Source organism: Geotrypetes seraphini, chromosome 15 (genome assembly GCF_902459505.1).
Source record: "Geotrypetes seraphini chromosome 15, aGeoSer1.1, whole genome shotgun sequence".
Taxonomy (NCBI): domain Eukaryota; kingdom Metazoa; phylum Chordata; class Amphibia; order Gymnophiona; family Dermophiidae; genus Geotrypetes; species Geotrypetes seraphini.
Window position 1 is genome coordinate 40,213,109 of NC_047098.1, and position 17,008 is coordinate 40,230,116.

Genomic DNA, 17,008 nt, shown 5'->3' on the forward strand with positions numbered 1-17,008 from the left:
TTTTTTATTGTAATTCATTTTGAGCTGTGACATGAAACATCAAATAATGTAGAGTCTGAGGCAGGGTGTAAAATTCTTCAGAGAGCAGACTTTTGTGACATTTTCTTGTTGCCTTTTAGGTTTGGAGTTCCCATGGGGCCCGAAGCCTTTCAGTGAGGTCATTGCAGGACCTCTGCTAAGGACCAGTGGGCAGTCTCTAGACAGCAATGCCCTGGAAGGGAATTATGTAGGAGTGTATTTCTCTGCTCATTGGGTGAGTACTTCCATTTCTGCCAATCATTTGAACAATCCCTGCCTTGCTTAGATCGGTGGGGGTTAAACTCTGACTTCAGTTTTTGAATTTTGCCTAGTGCTCTCTAGACCAGTGGTTCCCAGTCGGGTTTTCAAGATATCCCTAATTAACCATGTATTCTCCCTGGAAATGCCCAGGGCAACTCTTGTTGTAAACCACCTAGAACTGAAAGGTATTGGCGGGATAGAAGACACCAATGTAATGTATGCAAATCTCTCTCATGCATATTTGTTAGGGACATCTTGAAAACCCAAATGGCAGGGGGGGTCCCCCAGGACAGGGTTGGGAACCACTGCTCTAGACTTCAAGCAGCAGTAATATCAGTGCTTGTGGTTAGCTTGACTGTGAATAAAGAGACAATTGTGACTGGGTTTTTTGTTCCCTCTTCCCTTCCCCCCAGTGTCCACCTTGCCGTAGTCTTACCCGTGTCCTTGTAGAATCCTATCGAAAAATCAAGGAATCGGGGCAGAAGTTTGAGATTGTCTTCGTCAGTGCTGATCGGTAAGTAATTGAACTGCAGGTGTTCATTCAAGATAAACTGTAAAAGATGTGATACCTCAAAGTCCACACCTTCAAAGAATTATTTGAATAATTAGATGTCCATAGTCTACCTCCACTCCCAAAGCACAGGGATGGCCACAGCCTTGATTTTTATCTTCTACTCATCCAAAGGATTAAACTTCCCACTTGTAGACCATATCATATGGGAACCAGCCAGCCCACCATCTCTCAAATTAAACTAAACTAAAACTTAATTTTATAATAATAATAATTATTTTATTTTTATATACTTTTCGAGGCAGTTTACAATAAGAAGAACTGAACAGTCAGCCAAAAAGGTGCTTGACTTGGTTTACAATAATGTAAGTGTAGTGCATAAATATAGAAGAAGAATGTAATCTAGAATGGCTTAGTTTCCAAAGTGTTTAGTAAACAGGAAAGTTTTCAGAGCTTTCCAAAATAAAATGAAGGGTCCTAGACTTCTAAGTGAAAGTGGTAACTCATTCCAGAGCTCAGTTAGTTTGAAAATGAAAGAGTGGTCAAATCTGCCTATAACATCTGTGCATAAAGCCAATGAGACAACATGGGTGATGAAGCGAGACAAGGTCGCAGGAGAGGCTTTTCGTGAGGAAACCATGTGAGTAATAGCATGGATGAGGCCCTCTACTCCTGGCACCACACAATCACGGCAACCTTAGACAAGATAGCACCTCTTAAGACCATGGTCCCTAAGTGGGAAAACAGGCCATGGTTCTTGGACAGACTACTTACCTTAAGAACTGAATCCAGACTACTGGAAAGGGCCTGGAAGAAGAACCAGATGCAGGACTGTCACATCTAATGGAGAAGAAAAATAAAATAATACCAACAGGCCACATCTGAGGCCAAAAGGGCATATACTACAAGAACCTCGTACGTCAATCAGAAAACTCCACTAAAAGCCTCTTCAAGATTTTCGACTCCTTAACATCAACGCAGACCATCTGTGGTGACTCAGCCTCAAATCAACTGGACGTAGCGTAGTTGGCACACTACTTCCAGGAGAAAATTGGAACAGTGAGGGAATCCTTCACACATTTGTTGGACAGGACTGCTGACAGATGCTGGTTAAACTTCTCCCCAGTTACACCCAAAGAGATCTAAAACTGGCTAATAAGGCTCTCAAAAAACATCATCCTACCTAGATATATGTCCAGCGAAACCATTGTGCACCCCCGCCTTCCTCCTCTGGCTGACAGAACTGATCAAATACATGCTTAAGCAAAGGTATCTACCCCAATGCAGTATCGGTAATTACACTGACACGTCTACTGAAAGCACCAGGCCTCGACTTAGCTAGGGTTGAGAGCTTCAGACCCATAGCAGGAATACCCTGGCCAGCAAAACTGTTAGAATTTTGTGTCAACACACAATTATCCGACTTCATTAGCCAATGGGATGGATTCCATAGCACGCAACACGGCTTCAGAGCCATGCACAGAACTGAAACACTTCTACTGGAACTAACAAGTTTCAAGTTTATTTCAATTTGATATACCGCCTATTTTACAATCTAAGCGGTTTACAAACAAAATTGAACAATATTCAAAACAAATTCAATTAAAAACAGAGACGATTCTAGATACTAACCTCAACAGCCAAATACTATCTGAACAAGGGTAAACAGTCCAGTCTTGATGCAGTTTGACATTTCAGCTACCTTTGACACTGTGGACTACTCATTCCTGCTCCTGAGATTAAACGAACTGGGTATGGGGTCCTATGAGGTTTGGAAGGGTGGTCAACGATCCCAGAACTGGGTGTCCTCCTGTGGGGGTCCCACTAGGCTCCCTGCTCTCACCCTCCCTATTCAATACCTACCTAAGAGAAGTGGGCAACTATCTCTCCTTTCTTCAGTCACACATTTTCTCCTACGCAGATGACATTTTTATATTTTGCGCAACCAAAGAATCTCTGGAGGACACTTTGCACCTCATAAAAGCTGAAGTTAAAGCCTGAGTGCCTGGGCCCATAACAACTTCCTTAAAATCAACAAACAAAAGACCAGGGTGCTCTGGTCTGGCGACTATAGTCTGATACCTTGCAAGGAACTAGTGCTGCCTACAGGCAAGGTGCTCAAGAAAACAAATTCCACAAAGGTGCTAGGAGTTGCCCGAGATTCCTCTCTTAACATTCAAAGGCCAGATCGCTTCTGTGGCAAAAGACATTTTTCTTCAGACTGAGACAACTAAGATCAATCAGACCGACGCTGTCCCAAAGCAGTTTGAGGAAGATGGCGCAAGCTGTCTTACTATCCCACCTAGACTACAGCAACTCCCTCTACTAAGGTGCCACAGAGAAAGAACTAAAGCACCTGCAAGTGCTCCAAAATTCAGCGGCAAGGCTGATCTTCCAATCCCATCGCTTTGAGAGGGCTAGGACATTGCTACTCAAACTACCTATGGAAAAGAAATCACTAAGTTAGCCTGTATGACACAAAAGGCCATCTTTGGAGAAAACTCCAGCAGACTAGGGGCCAGCATTCCGGTCTCACACACCTTCCTTAATTCAAGGACCATGCAGCAATTTAAAATGCCATTTCCATCCTCTCAAGGAGTACGTTTAACTCCACCTTCAAGTTCCTAGGACTACATATGTCTACCTGCCTCTCTGTGACAACTACCCACACATTGCCTTTTCAGGAAAAGATTAAAGACATATCTCTTCCCTGTAGTTTCAACTCTTCCCAGCCCTGTTCATCTCACAAGACTGCCATCCTAAAACTAACCTGGCAATATTAAACTTGCTTATCACTAACACTATATCACTATATTACAAATGCAATGATTCCCTGTTGAAAATTGTGGGATATAACAAGTTGTGAAAAATTTGTATGTAGCCACTTCTGAGGTAGAAGCTTTTGGCTGGTAAACTTTTTTTTTTTTTTTTAATGCTTCCAAAAGAAAAAGGTAAAAGTAGTGTAGTTATGAATATCCAGTTATGCTTGGGTAAATGGAGTCATAAAGAGATTAAGTGACTTTTCCAGTTGTCACACAGGTAGCTGCAAATGGCAGAGCAGGATTTGACCTTGGGAATCTTGGGCAATTTGTCAAGTTTCATAGCTTTCACCACTAAACCACACCTTGCTCTTCTCATGCCAAGAGCTAGCTAAGCTGTTCTAACTGTGCAGAACAGCGCTGCAGGGATTTTGAGCAAAGCTAAAGATGTATAGCGATAACAGCTAAGAGGAGGCTTTGAGAACTAGAAAAAACTTTCATCTTATAGCTGTGAGCTTCGTTAGGTAGTCCTGGGGTATGATTTTTTTTTCTTTCCTGTTTTTAATATATCTTAGTTATGGCCAACTTCACATGGCTCTTCCAGAAATCTTAGGGCTTTAGCGTGACCCTGATTTTCCATTGTATGCTTACCTCTGTGAAGCAAAATGCTATCTGTAACCCACTGTATCAGAAGTCTTTGTAAGGAGCTTAATCTGATTCTAACTTGCATTGTATGTTTATTTCTGTACAATGAATAATGTAACACACCTCGAGCTCCAGTTTGGAGGATTTGGCGGGATATAAGATCACATATAATATACAGGAACATTTGGAACTCTCCAAATTGCTGTTTAGTGGTTACTGGAAGGATCTTAGCAGGGATGATTCTTATGTAGTTGGTTTTGTAGGTGAGGTTGAAAGTCTAAAGAATGTGTGGAATGTGTGTAGCCCAGTGAGACAGATGGAATGACTGAGGTAAGGCAGTACGCAAGGTGCTGTAATGACATGCGATGAATACTGCTTTTTGGTAGATGGGGGAAGATTGGGGTTGGGCTTCAGATAATGATGCCCCCTCTGTTGTGCTCTTTGTGTTGTTTAGATCTGAGGATTCCTTTAAGCAGTACTTCAATGAGATGCCTTGGTTAGCTGTTCCCTACAGTGATGAATCCAGACGATCACGTTTAAATCGTCTTTATGGCATACAAGGTAATTATCCTCCTGTCACCGGGACATGTGTAGTACTAAATGTGCATGTTATATGCTTTAAAATGAACAGGAGAAAATATTTCTTCACTCAATATGTAATTGCCAGAGAATGTTATGAAAGCAGTTAGCTTAGCAGGGTTTAAAAAAAAAAAAAAAAAAGGGTTCCGCTAACTTCCTGAAAGAGAAGTCCTTAAGCTGCTATTAAAATGGATTTGGGGAAATATATTGCTTATTCTTAGGAGAAGAAGTGCAAAATATGTTTTACTCTTTGGGATCTTGGGATTTGTGACCTGGGTTGGCCACTGTTGGAAACAGGATACTGGGCTTGAAGGACCTATGTTCTGTCACAGTATGGCAGCTCTTATGTTTCTATTTTTGTAGCCCAAATGGCAGATGAAGCCCATCACAGGTTGCACAGTTTTTCTTTTCAATACAATGTCATAGACACCTGTTAATTTTGTTTGAAGCATGACCAGCTTAAATGGTAGCCCAGTGAGGCATAATCTCAGGGTACCAAAGGCTCAAGGATGCCAAAAATCCCACATCACTGAATGACTCTTCACAGCAACCGGAGCCAGAGATTTCCTTCGCTCCTATGGCTGTGCTTTTCTGCATTCTGCTGGCACTGTTTCAGTCAGCAGATAATATAGGAAATGCTGGTTGTGTGTTAAAATCATTGGTACCAGAAGGGAGGCAGTGGAGCAGCAGAGCAGTGAGAGTGAAAGAACATGATCCCACTGTTTTGTAAAGGATTAACTGGAGAAAGGATTAACGGGAGCTCTGACTGGAATGGGGTTGATACTGTAGGGGTGGGGATGATGCTAAGGAGGTGCTGAGATCAGCTGATGAGGGAGGGGGTTTATAACTAGGGCTGAAAGGGGCCTGATTCAGCAGTTCATATTGTAAGGTTGGCCTCAAAGGAGCACAAAAACAAAAAGGTGCTTCGAGTGCCAGAACTCCTCGAATATTGTACAGTTTGTAAGCACATGTAAAACAAGATCTTACTAGCAGCCTCATCCCTACACAAACTCGCACACCTCCCACATGAGGAGCTGTTTGCTTGGAAGAGCCTTCATACTGGGGTGTTATTGGGGGTCTCGTCTCTGAAACTTCAGCCAGTAAAAGAGGATAAGGAGCAATTAAATCGCAATTCAGTTTGTCTTAGTTAATATTGTGATGACAGTACGGGTACACCGATGAAAGCGCACAGGACATTGGTGCACTAACAATTGCATGCCGACACCTATACGCAGGATGAAAGCACGCTGTTGATACTGCCGCTTTTACGCCTTACCTTTAGTGTACTGAGGAGAGGTGGGGCAGAACCCCCCAGTATACTTAGAACTGTTCTCGCTTCCTTTGGGGGATGGGGAACCCCACCAGTACACTGAAAACTTTCACTCTCTCGCTGTTCGGGAGTGTTCAGGAGTTTTAAGTGTATTGGGGGGTTACCCCCCCCCACACACACACATATGCCCCCATCAGGAGCATGAGCGGTTATAAGTATAGTGGGGGGTTCACCCCCCACAACAGTAAAGGTAAGACGTAAAAGCGGTGGAACTTCTCCGCCCGTTCAGGTGGCTTGTTGTTTTCTTTCTGTATACTGAAATATTGTATCGGCTGCTCTGTTTGTTTGGATTTTCTTGTTTAATAAACTGTTTGGGGGGGAAAAAAAAGTGGTAGAACTGGCGGCGTGCTTTCGGCCGGCATGCAGATATCAGCTCGCGAATAACCGACGCGCTTTTGACGTGCCACCGACAATACGAGACTAAATAAGGTGAGTTGGTTTCTCTATTTCTGGATTTTTGTTCTTCATGTATCTAATTTGTGTCCCTTCCTGTCCTGTCTGTGCTGGCTCTTGGTTATTTTAGGATGCTCCTTGCTATTTCAACAGAAACCTGCTCTGATTTAGGGGTTCTGAATCATAGTTTGTTATGGCTTATGCATTCAAGGTTCAAGACATTGACGTTCCTTGAATGTAGTCATGCATGTCAGACATGAGCCTTAACTCAGGGTGTCTGTCACTTTCCGATCGCATGCTGTGGCTCCCCCTCCCACAGGGTTGACCTTAGGTTGGACTGCTGGCTAAATATAACAACTGCTACAAGGAAGAAGGGGGTGCTTAAAAGGGCAAGATCAGCTCAGAGGCTTTTAAAGGAGTAGTATCGCAATATCCCCTGAGCCTCAAGGTCCCTTTTCCACATATCTCAGAACTATAATCTGTGGAAACCAGTTGAGTGAAACCTAGCAAATATGTACTTCTATCTGCCTAATTTTTGTTTTTCAACCTTTCTGGAAACAAAGGCTTGGTTTTGTCCTTTTTATTTATGCTTTTGCAGATCTTCATGGCAGTGACCACACTCTGCTTTGTTGAAAATTATACCTACACTAGTATTTTAGCCCGTTACATTAATGGGTGCTAGAATATGTGTGTATACTTAGGCATTTCTTTATTTCTTTCTGTATGTCTGTCTGTCTTTCTCTCTTTCTGCCCCCTTTCTTTCTTTCTCACTCCCTGGCCCCTTGTCTGTCTTTATTTTTTTATCTCTTTCTCTGCCCCCTGTTTGTCTGTTTTTTTGGGGGGGGTTTCTTTCTGTCTCTTTCCCCCTGTCTGTCTTCCCTTCTCCCTTCCCTTTACCTCCCCCTGTCCAGCAGCACCCCTTCCTAGAGAAAGAATAAGATTGGTCTTTGCACCTTTCCCTTCACCTCCACAATTCTCAAAACAGGCCTTCCTCCTTCCCTTTCCAATCCCGATACAACTCCACTTATTATCTATTTCCCTCCTGCTGGCCAAGGAACTAATCTCACCCTCTCCTTCCTTCTTTCCCTCCTACCCTGGACTTCTGATTTTCTGGATTTTTACCCTTTGTCTCCTCCCTGATGTTAATTCAAATTCCCACCCCTCTCTGTTTTTGTGATGGCCCTCCCTCTCTCCTTAACTTCCCCCATTATTCAGGTGCGTTTCCTGATGCTGGAGGTCATGCGGCTGCTCATGTTGCTTGGGCTGGGCTCTGGCGGTGCTGCTGTCATTCTGGGTTCCATCCTGCTGAGGGCTGGGTGGCGAGGACTGGTAGAAGCAGTAGTGTTGAGCCTGGTTGGGCTGGTGCTCCTCCATGGACGGGTACATTCCAAGACGGCAAGTTCTGGGGCATAGACTGCATGGCTCGGGGCCGCTTCTCCCCCACCCTGTGCCCCGCCTGCAGCGCAGCTCCCCTCCGCAGCCTCAAGGGCTGGGCCTCCAACGTCTGCAAGATGGCTCTTGCCCGCCTTTACCGTGTCCGTCTCGGTTACCAAGATCGAGCCCCATAGCGAGGCATCAGGTCGGTATGGCGGCGAAGATGAATTCTCTCGGGGCAGGAATGTTGCTGAGGAAACATGCGCAGGCTCCTACTGCGCATGCGGGGACACGGAGGCACGGGGATTAAAGTGCACATGCACGCTAAGGGTATTATTATAGCGGATGTAAGTTGGACTATGGCTGGCAGACAAGTCAGGGTCTTAAATGACTTTGTCAATAAGTCAGAGGAGAGGAGATTACTGAGCCCCATTCAGAATTCAGGCATGTGTTGCAGAGATGCAGATGATAGTGTCTTCATGATTTGCGGATTGAGTGGCCTTTGCTCTTTTTTATTTTCTCTTTTCCTTTTCTTGTCACTGCTTGGAAAACATACTTTCTGCAGGTCTTGTGCTCCCTTCACTGCATTTTTTCATGCCAGTAACAAGTTGAAAAGACAATTTCTATTATATCATGCTGGCTTAAATCCCGTGTGTAATGGAAAACATTAGGAATATAATTATGGAACCAAATTAAAATTCAGCTTGTGTCTCATGGTTTGGGGTTTCTGCTCAGCTGAGGTTCTTGGTTAGTGCTGGTTTCCATTACTCTGACTCCAGTTCAAACTTTTATATTTTTGAAACTTGTAATGTAGAAAGACTTGCCAAAAGTGGCAGAGGAGAGGAAGGCAGTTACATACTCAAGTCACTCTTCCTGCCTTCAGGAATGTCTCTTCTCTTACTTAGACTTGTGCACACTGGTGCCCCATTTTTACTGTATTTCATCTTCACTTAAGGTTATCAAAACACACTTTTTAGAATACTGAAACAAACCCTGAGGCAATGTTGCTGCTGCTTCCTTTCCTGGAGACACACCTAACCAGATTTTTTTCAGCATTATCCCAATGAATATTTATTTTCAATATGGTAAACCTGAAAACCCAGCTGGTTAGGGGTGCTGTGCTGTCCTAAGAAAGCAAATTAATCATTAAGGGCTAGATTCACTAAGCAAACTGATCGTGTACCACTCGGTTTGCATTCATTTTCCGACTCCAGCTCGATTCACTAACCTTCCTCCAGACCCATCCGCACCCCATCCAATCTGTGCATGCAAATGAGTAAAAAGGCATGTAAATTTTTTAACGCATCGATTCATGAAACCATTTCGTCCAAATCGACAGGCCTTTCCTGTCCAAAAAGTTACGACTGCTGAGGACCAGTCGTTTACATCCTCGCTGGCTATTTCTGCCTAGCAACTGACGCGTGCATGTTAAGAACGCCATTAAAAATATATATCTTCCCCTAAAAAATCCAAAATATATCTAAACTTTTAAATATATGTAAACTTTCATGTACATAAGCGTTAGAAATATATTTTTTATTTTTTTGGAATGCACATAGCGAGCACGGGAGTGGCAAGAAAATTGTAGATTAACCCTGTGCTCCCCTTGCGCATTGTACATTTCAAATATCAATGCCAAAAACAAAAAAAATCCTAAATCAAATATAACTTTTAAGGGCCAGCTATCCCTCCCCAGCTAGATTAAATCGCAATTAAACCATGCCCCATTTCTACGCCGTGAAGTCCGAAAGAGCTAGCACATGCATTATCAGCTTCAAAACCAACAAGGATACAGTGCGCACGCGTGTCGATCGATGTTTCAGCGCTAATAGCAGCGTATTTACGACTGAATCATTTGCATGGACAAGCTTTACTGAATCGATTGGCTAAAATGACTTGGACACGTATAGGATAGATTTCGGGACTTTAGTGAACCCTTCCCTAAGTATTCCAGGAAGATAGTGTGAGTGAGGTAGGATGGTGGGGCTTTTTTTTCTTGGCTTGCAAAGACCTTTATCTTGTGCATGATCTGTTTCTTTTTTTGGAGGAGGCTATTAAAATGGTGCGTGGTCTTTGTCATAAGGTATATGGGGACAGATTGAAAGATCTCAATATGTATACAAAGAGGGGAGATATGATAGAGACATTTAAATACCTACGTGGCGTAAATGCGGATGAGTCGAGTCTGGAAGCTCTAGAATGAGAGGGCATAGGATGATAGGCTCAGGAGTAATCTAAGGAAATGCTTTTTTATAGAAAGGGTGGTAGATGCGTGGAACAGTCTCCCGGAAGAGGTGGTGGAGACAGAGACTGTCTGAATTCAAGAACATGTGGGATAGGCATGTGGAATCTCTTAGAGAGGGGAAGAAATAATGGTTACTGCGGATGGGCAGACTGGATGGGCCATTTGGCCTTTATCTGTCATCATGTTTCTGTGTTTCTGTTTGGGCTTTGAGTGATATAGCTGGTTTGATCTCTTCCAGAATCGATTTGTTAGTTCTTCTGGCGGTCCACGGCACACATAAAATCCTTCTCCAGCACCAAAGCTCAAATGAGTTAATCTTCTTTCTGTCTTGCTTGACCACTGAGAAAATGAATGTGCAGACATGTCTGATCTTCATTTGAAGTTTTCGGGACTGCCACAAGGAATATGCATGAGAGATACTGGATATCTGCAGCATGCAAACCTCTCATATATGTGTTTCTCTTGTGCCTTTGAAAACCACTGAACCAGAAAAATACATAGTCTTTGACTAGTAGAAAGGAATTGACACAACTGTAGAACTGTAGAGTGGAAGAGTAGCTCAATAGATAAAACACAGTGCCTGAGAACAGAAAGGCCAGGATGCAAATTAGAGAATGACACGGGAACAAATTTGTCCTCATCCACATAGGCACTCAGTTTCCCCATCCCAGCGAGTTTTGCCGCTGTCCCTGTTCCTGACCCATTCCTGCAACCTCTGCCTTAACCACACAAGTGTCGAACATTTATGATTTTAAAGTGTTTGAAGCTTGTGCAGATGAGGACGGAGCTTAGGCATTGGTGGAATGAGGCATTATGACTCACAATCTGAGCTCTAGAATATTGCTACTTATGATTTTAAAGTGTTTGAAGCTTGTGCAGATGAGGACGGAGCTTGCAGGAATGGGGCAGGGACAGGAAAATGAGTTCCCGCAGGGACGGGAAAAAATTTGTTTCAGTGTCATTCTCTAGTGCAAATCCCACTGCTGTTTTGTTGTTTTTTTTTAATCTTTAGCAAGTCATTTAACCCTCCATTGTCTCATGTATAAACTTAAGCTACTCCTGAAAAGTGAGATCTAAATCCAAATCTCTTTCCCCTCTTACCTCCCCTTCTTTATCTCCTGATGACTTATTCCATGAGCATATCTCTCCTGAAGAATCTCTTCTTTCCTTTGGGATAAGAACACTCGCCTGGTTAGATTCATGTATGAGCTTTTTAAGTTCAAGAAGATTTTTTCATGTGGTAGTTGTCTTGGGCAGTATAATGAGTATTAAATAAACTTAAATAAACAGTTTTCCAGACATCTCAAATAATATTCAAGGTCTACTCGATGAAGTTACAGGGAAATACTGGGTTATTCCATGTCAAGTGATCAAGGGCTCCCTGCATGACCATCACGGATTTTGATAAAACTTTATGCACAAAGTCCCACATGTATCAAACGAACTTTGGTAAAGTTTTAGTTTCGCCTGTGGAATATTCGTGGAGATATAGCCATTTGTTTGACCCCATACTGCAATGACATACAGTACGACAGTGACATTCTGACAACTTTGAGACACAATATCTCGCGAGCTTTGTTTCCAAAAAAACTGAAACTTAGCTACCCTGCACAACTTTTGGAGCTCTATTCAGTGCTACCAATAATAATTTTTGTCGAGCACTGAGTGAATGGCTGAATTACAGTAAACTTGGCCGAAAAAATTAGTGCTCCAAAAAAAGTCAAAGTTTGACATTACTTAGCTCCCACAATAATTGAGTAATAAATGTGAAATTTGGCGCATAATGTCTCAGTACAACGTTGTTTTCAAAAGTACAATTTCAACCTCCAAGCTCTTTCCATTAGTTTACAAATTAAGTGTAAAGTTGCTAATTTGTGTAAAAAGGGCAAAAATTTTCAGCCTGCTTTTACAGAAAAATACCTTTCAGAAACTCTTTCAAATCAATCTCATTAGAAAGAGCATATTTCAAACCCCCTAGAAAAGTGGGCTTCATTTTTCAACGCAGGTTAACAATGCCCGAAAAAGGGGGACAAAGTTGGGAGATGTCACCATGGCAACGGCCTACGTTTCAACTTACAATTATGTCACTTTTCACACTGTTTTTCCCTGTTTATTTTTACTCAAGCTTTGGGTACAATTATAGTGTTCTTAATTAATGATTATTCCTAACTAGAAATTGAGGTGATAATTTTGTTGCATGCAGATCACAAATTACAACTTGTTTTCTTTTTCAGATCCACATTATTATTAATTCAGTTTAAAATGGATACCAATGAATCGATGCCAACAAAGTGGACTTCACTTCGGCTTGGGAACCATATAAGATACCCAATTTAGGCTTGGGAACCTAGGATAAGACACCCTAATAATTGGCTTTGGAACCAGAAAGATACCAACAAAAGGCTTTGGAACCTTGACAAAGAAACCAAATGCGAGGCTTGGGAACCTGGACGAAGTGGCCCACCCGTGGCTGGTATTGCACAGCTATCGGGCGTTACCCCTATGGCGATGGGGTTGTCAGTTCAAACTCTTGAACTGGTAGTGACAATGTCACCATGGACCAACGCAATAGAGTAGTAGTAATACTACGTCAATACAAAACTGTAACAATAAAAATGACAGAACTATGTTGAAATAGAGGTTGTTGCCGTGGCAATGTCTCCCAACTTTGTCCCCCTTTTTCAGCCATTGTTAACCTGCGTTGAAAAATGAAGTCCACTTTTCTAGGGGGTTTGAAATATGCTCTTTCTAATGAGACTGATTTGAAAGAGTTTCTAAAAGGTATTTTTCTGTAAAAGCAGGCTGAAAATACCCTATTTTTGGCCTTTTTACACAAATTAGCAACTTTACACTTAATTTGTAAACTAATGGAAAGAGCTTTAAGGTTGAAATTGTACTTTTGAAAACAACGTTGTACTGAGACATTATGCGCCAAATTTCGCATTTATTACTCAATTATTGTGGGAGCTAAGTAATGTCAAACTTTGACTTTTTTTGGAGCACTAATTTTTTCGGCCAAGTTTACTGTAATTCAGGCATTCAATCAGTGCTCGGCAAAAATTGTTATTGGTAGCAATGAACAGAGCTCAAAAAGTTGTGCAGGGTAGCTAAGTTTCAGTTTTTTTGGAAACACAGCTCGGGAGATATTGTGTCTCAAAGTTGTCAGAATGTCATTGTCGTACTGTATTTCATTGTGGTATAGGGTCAAACAAATGGCTATATCTCCACAAATATTCCACAGGCGAAACTAAAACTTTACCAAAGTTCGTTTGAGACATGGTGGACTCTGCATATGAAGTTTCATCAAAATCCGTGATGGTCATGCAGGGCACTTTCCAAGAATCTGATCACTTGACATGGAATGACCCTACTCTTAAAACCAATAGGAGGAAATTTTTTTTCACTCAGAGAATAGTTAAGCTCTGGAATGCGTTGCCAGAGGATGTGGTAAGAGTGGATTGCGTAGCTGGTTTTAAGAAAGGTTTGGACAAGTTCCTGGAGGAAAAGTCCATAGTCTGTTATTGAGAAAGACATGGGGAAGCCACTGCTTGCCCTGTATTGGTAGCATAGAATATTTCTACACCTTTGGTTTTGGCCAGGTACTAGTGACCTGGATTGGCCACCGTGAGAATGGACTACTGGGCTTGATGAACCATTGGTCTGACCCAGTAAGGCTATTCTTATGTTCTTACTTGAATATTTTTTTTTTAAACCCAAGTTTTTAAATGGTGATGAAATATCATGTAATTCTTAATTCCCCTTATAAAACCTGGAAGAGTTCATAGTTCAGCCAGCCTCCTCTCCTGATGAAATTGGGAGTCCTATGCTTCAACCTTTTTAAGTGGACCAACAAAGACAGTTTAGTATATCTGCTTTCAAAACAAATCCGGGTCTCTCTTAGGCTCTGTGAGAGGCTCCCCTGTGGGTTAAGTTCAGCTTGTTGATCTCCTTCTGACTTCAGCTTGGCCTGAGGGCACTCACTCATCTCACTGTCTTTGCCAGTGCAGGCTTTGCTGGTGATGATGGGTTCAGTACAGAACTATTGTATTGTTAGCGGATGTGATGCGCTTGGAGTTATTCTGGCACTCGCCCATCTCCAAACAATAGCGACTATTGCTGTGGTTAGTAGAGGCTGTGCAATTGGAAAAATGACATGAATCGGATTTTTCTTTCAGAAATTTTCATAGTTCTTTGAATAGATGTTGAATGCCATCCAGGACTGAATGAAACCTTTGTGGTGCTAAATGTTTAGCAAGCTCCCCTGGTTTCCTATCGCTGCCATCTTGATAGGCTTACGCCGATGAATGCAACCATTGCACAAAGCACAGCTGAAGAATTCCAGGCAGGGCTGGAATGTGGGGAGTGTTGTGACAAGTCAGGGCTTCTCCAAGCACAAGTCTTGAGAGTGGTTGTGTTCTTTCCCCCACTCTCCCCTTCCTCCCATGTGATGAAATAGAACCAGAAAAATAGATTCTAATCTCATGCTTTGGCACAGCACCTCCCAGATCATTGTGACTGGTTGAGTTTGACGTTCCTATAACAGAACAGCTTCTCTGCCCTGAAAGTGATTGTACTACTGTTACCAGTGATGGTGTTTTCATGCCATAGCAAGAGCTGGGACTATTTAGAGTAAAGTGGAGGAGCAGCCAGAGGCCTGAGAGCCAGGGGAGCTGGGTTTGATACCCATTGCGACTCCGAGTGAACGTAACTCTCTCATGCCCCAGGAACAAAAATTTAGATTGCGAGCCCACTAGGCACAGAGAAAGTACCTGAATATAATATGTAAACTGCTTTGATTATATGACGGAAAGGCAGCATATCATCTGTTACTTTTAGCATAGATTAACACAATCCATCAAAAAAGCTTGTTATTTAAGTATTCAAGATTACCGTATTTTCACTCATATACCGCGCACCCGTGTAAAACGCGCACACGGGTATAGCGCGCGGGGAACTGTAATTTATGTAAATAAATTTTTATATACCGCACACACCTGTATACCGCGCATGCCGCCCCGACTCTCCCGTCACTGCCCGACTCTCCTTTCGCCCGCCCCGACTCTCCTCTGGCCAGCCCACTCTCCTTTAGCCCGCCCTGACTCTCCTCTCCCCCTTGAAGTCCTGTCCCCACCCTGAAAGCCAGATGCCCCCCCCCGACGTCCGATTCACCTCCCCCCCCCGCAGGACCGCTCGCACCCGACATCAGAGAAAGGGCGGGACCGCCGGAAGAGGAAGCAGCGTAGACGCAAGGCTAAGAGAAGGAGCAGGACCGCCGGCAGAGGAAGCAGCAGGACGACGGTAGGAAACTTCTACATGATGGGGGGGTGGGGAGGCTGTGGGGGTGCGAGCGGTCCTACAGGGTGGGGGTGGGGATGCGGGTGCGTGTTCGAGCGCGAGTGGTCCTTCGGGGTGCAGGTGTGAGCAGTCCTGCGGGGGGGGGGGGTGAATCGGCCGTCGGGGGGGGGGAACTATGTAAAAAAAAAAAGGGGGATAACGCGCTCACGAATATAACGCGCATGGTTATACACGATTTGTAAAATCGTGTATAACGCGCATGTTATATGCGTGAAAATACGGTAAATATGAAAGGAATCATTAGTATCACATTATGCATTGCTGAGTTTCTATAATAAAATAGGTGGAGAAAAATAATCATAAGGCAGAAATCATTTGCCAACAAATTGTTAGGGCTGTAGAAATATCTATCAGTCAAAAAGAACTCCATCTATACCGCAAGGTAATGGCGGAATAGAAATAACAGAAAGGGAGCCAGGGCACGAAGGCCACTGCAGCCGCGAGGTGAAGAGGAGCAGCGGAGCAGAAGCAGCCGGTGGGGAGAAGCCGGGAAGAGCCTGTAAAGGCAGGAAAGAGATACCAGCGGCGGCGGAGAGGAGCGGGTAGCGGCGAGAGGAAGCTCCGCCCACCCCCTCCGCATCATCAGCGTCATCGCCCCGACTCCCCCTTAACAGGAAGGGAGCCAGGGCACGAAGGCCACTGCAGCCGCGAGGTGAAGAGGAGCAGCGGAGCAGAAGCAGCCGGTGGGGAGAAACCGGGAAGAGCCTGTAAAGGCAGGAAAGAGATACCAGCGGCGGCGGAGAGGAGCGGGTAGCGGTGAGAGGAAGCTCCGCCCACCCCCTCCGCATCATCAGCGTCATCGCCCCAACTCCCCCTTAACAGGAAGGGAGCCAGGGCGCGAAGGCCACTGCAGCCGCGAGGTGAAGAGGAGCAGCAGAGCAGAAGCAGCCGGTGGGGAGAAGCCGGGAAGAGCCTGTAAAGGCAGGAAAGAGATACCAGCGGCGGCGGAGAGGAGCGGGTAGCGGCGAGAGGAAGCTCCGCCCACCCCCTCCGCATCATCAGCGTCATCGCCCCGACTCCCCCTTAACAGGAAGGGAGCCAGGGCGCGAAGGCCACTGCAGCCGCGAGGTGAAGAGGAGCAGCGGAGCAGAAGCAGCCGGTGGGGAGAAGCCGGGAAGAGCCTGTAAAGGCAGGAAAGAGATACCAGCGGCGGCGGAGAGGAGCGGGTAGCGGCGAGAGGAAGCTCCGCCCACCCCTCCGCATCATCAGCGTCATCGCCCCAACTCCCCCTTAACAGGAAGGGAGCCAACGGCGCAGGGCCGTTCGGCGTGTGGCGAAGGCGAGCGGCAAAGGCGCTCGTCTTAGCGAGAGCGCCTTTGCGAAGGAGCCTTTGCGAAGGAGCCAGGAATTTAGGTCGCCCAAAAGAAAGACCAAAAGTGTAAGTTACAAGTCTTTCTTACATAGCCACACAACAGGGAACACTTCTTGCATACCACACACCTAGAACAACCACTCACCTAAAACACAGCAGCACAAGCAGACTCGCTACTAACAGGAAGACAACAGAAAGTCGGGTCACACACAACCGACAGAAACAG

At 44.3% G+C, this 17,008-nt stretch overlaps 1 protein-coding gene across 3 annotated transcripts in view; it reads left to right on the top strand.

The window, feature by feature from the left end:
- Positions 1-17,008, top strand: part of NXN (nucleoredoxin) — a 186,667-nt gene that overhangs the window by 129,632 nt on the left and 40,027 nt on the right. For all 3 annotated transcript variants that reach the window (XM_033922311.1, XM_033922310.1, XM_033922309.1), the window contains exons 3-5: positions 120-253; positions 693-793; positions 4,649-4,755. In XM_033922311.1, coding sequence (XP_033778202.1) covers positions 120-253; positions 693-793; positions 4,649-4,755 — 342 coding nt within the window. The remainder of the gene's footprint in view (positions 1-119; positions 254-692; positions 794-4,648; positions 4,756-17,008) is intronic.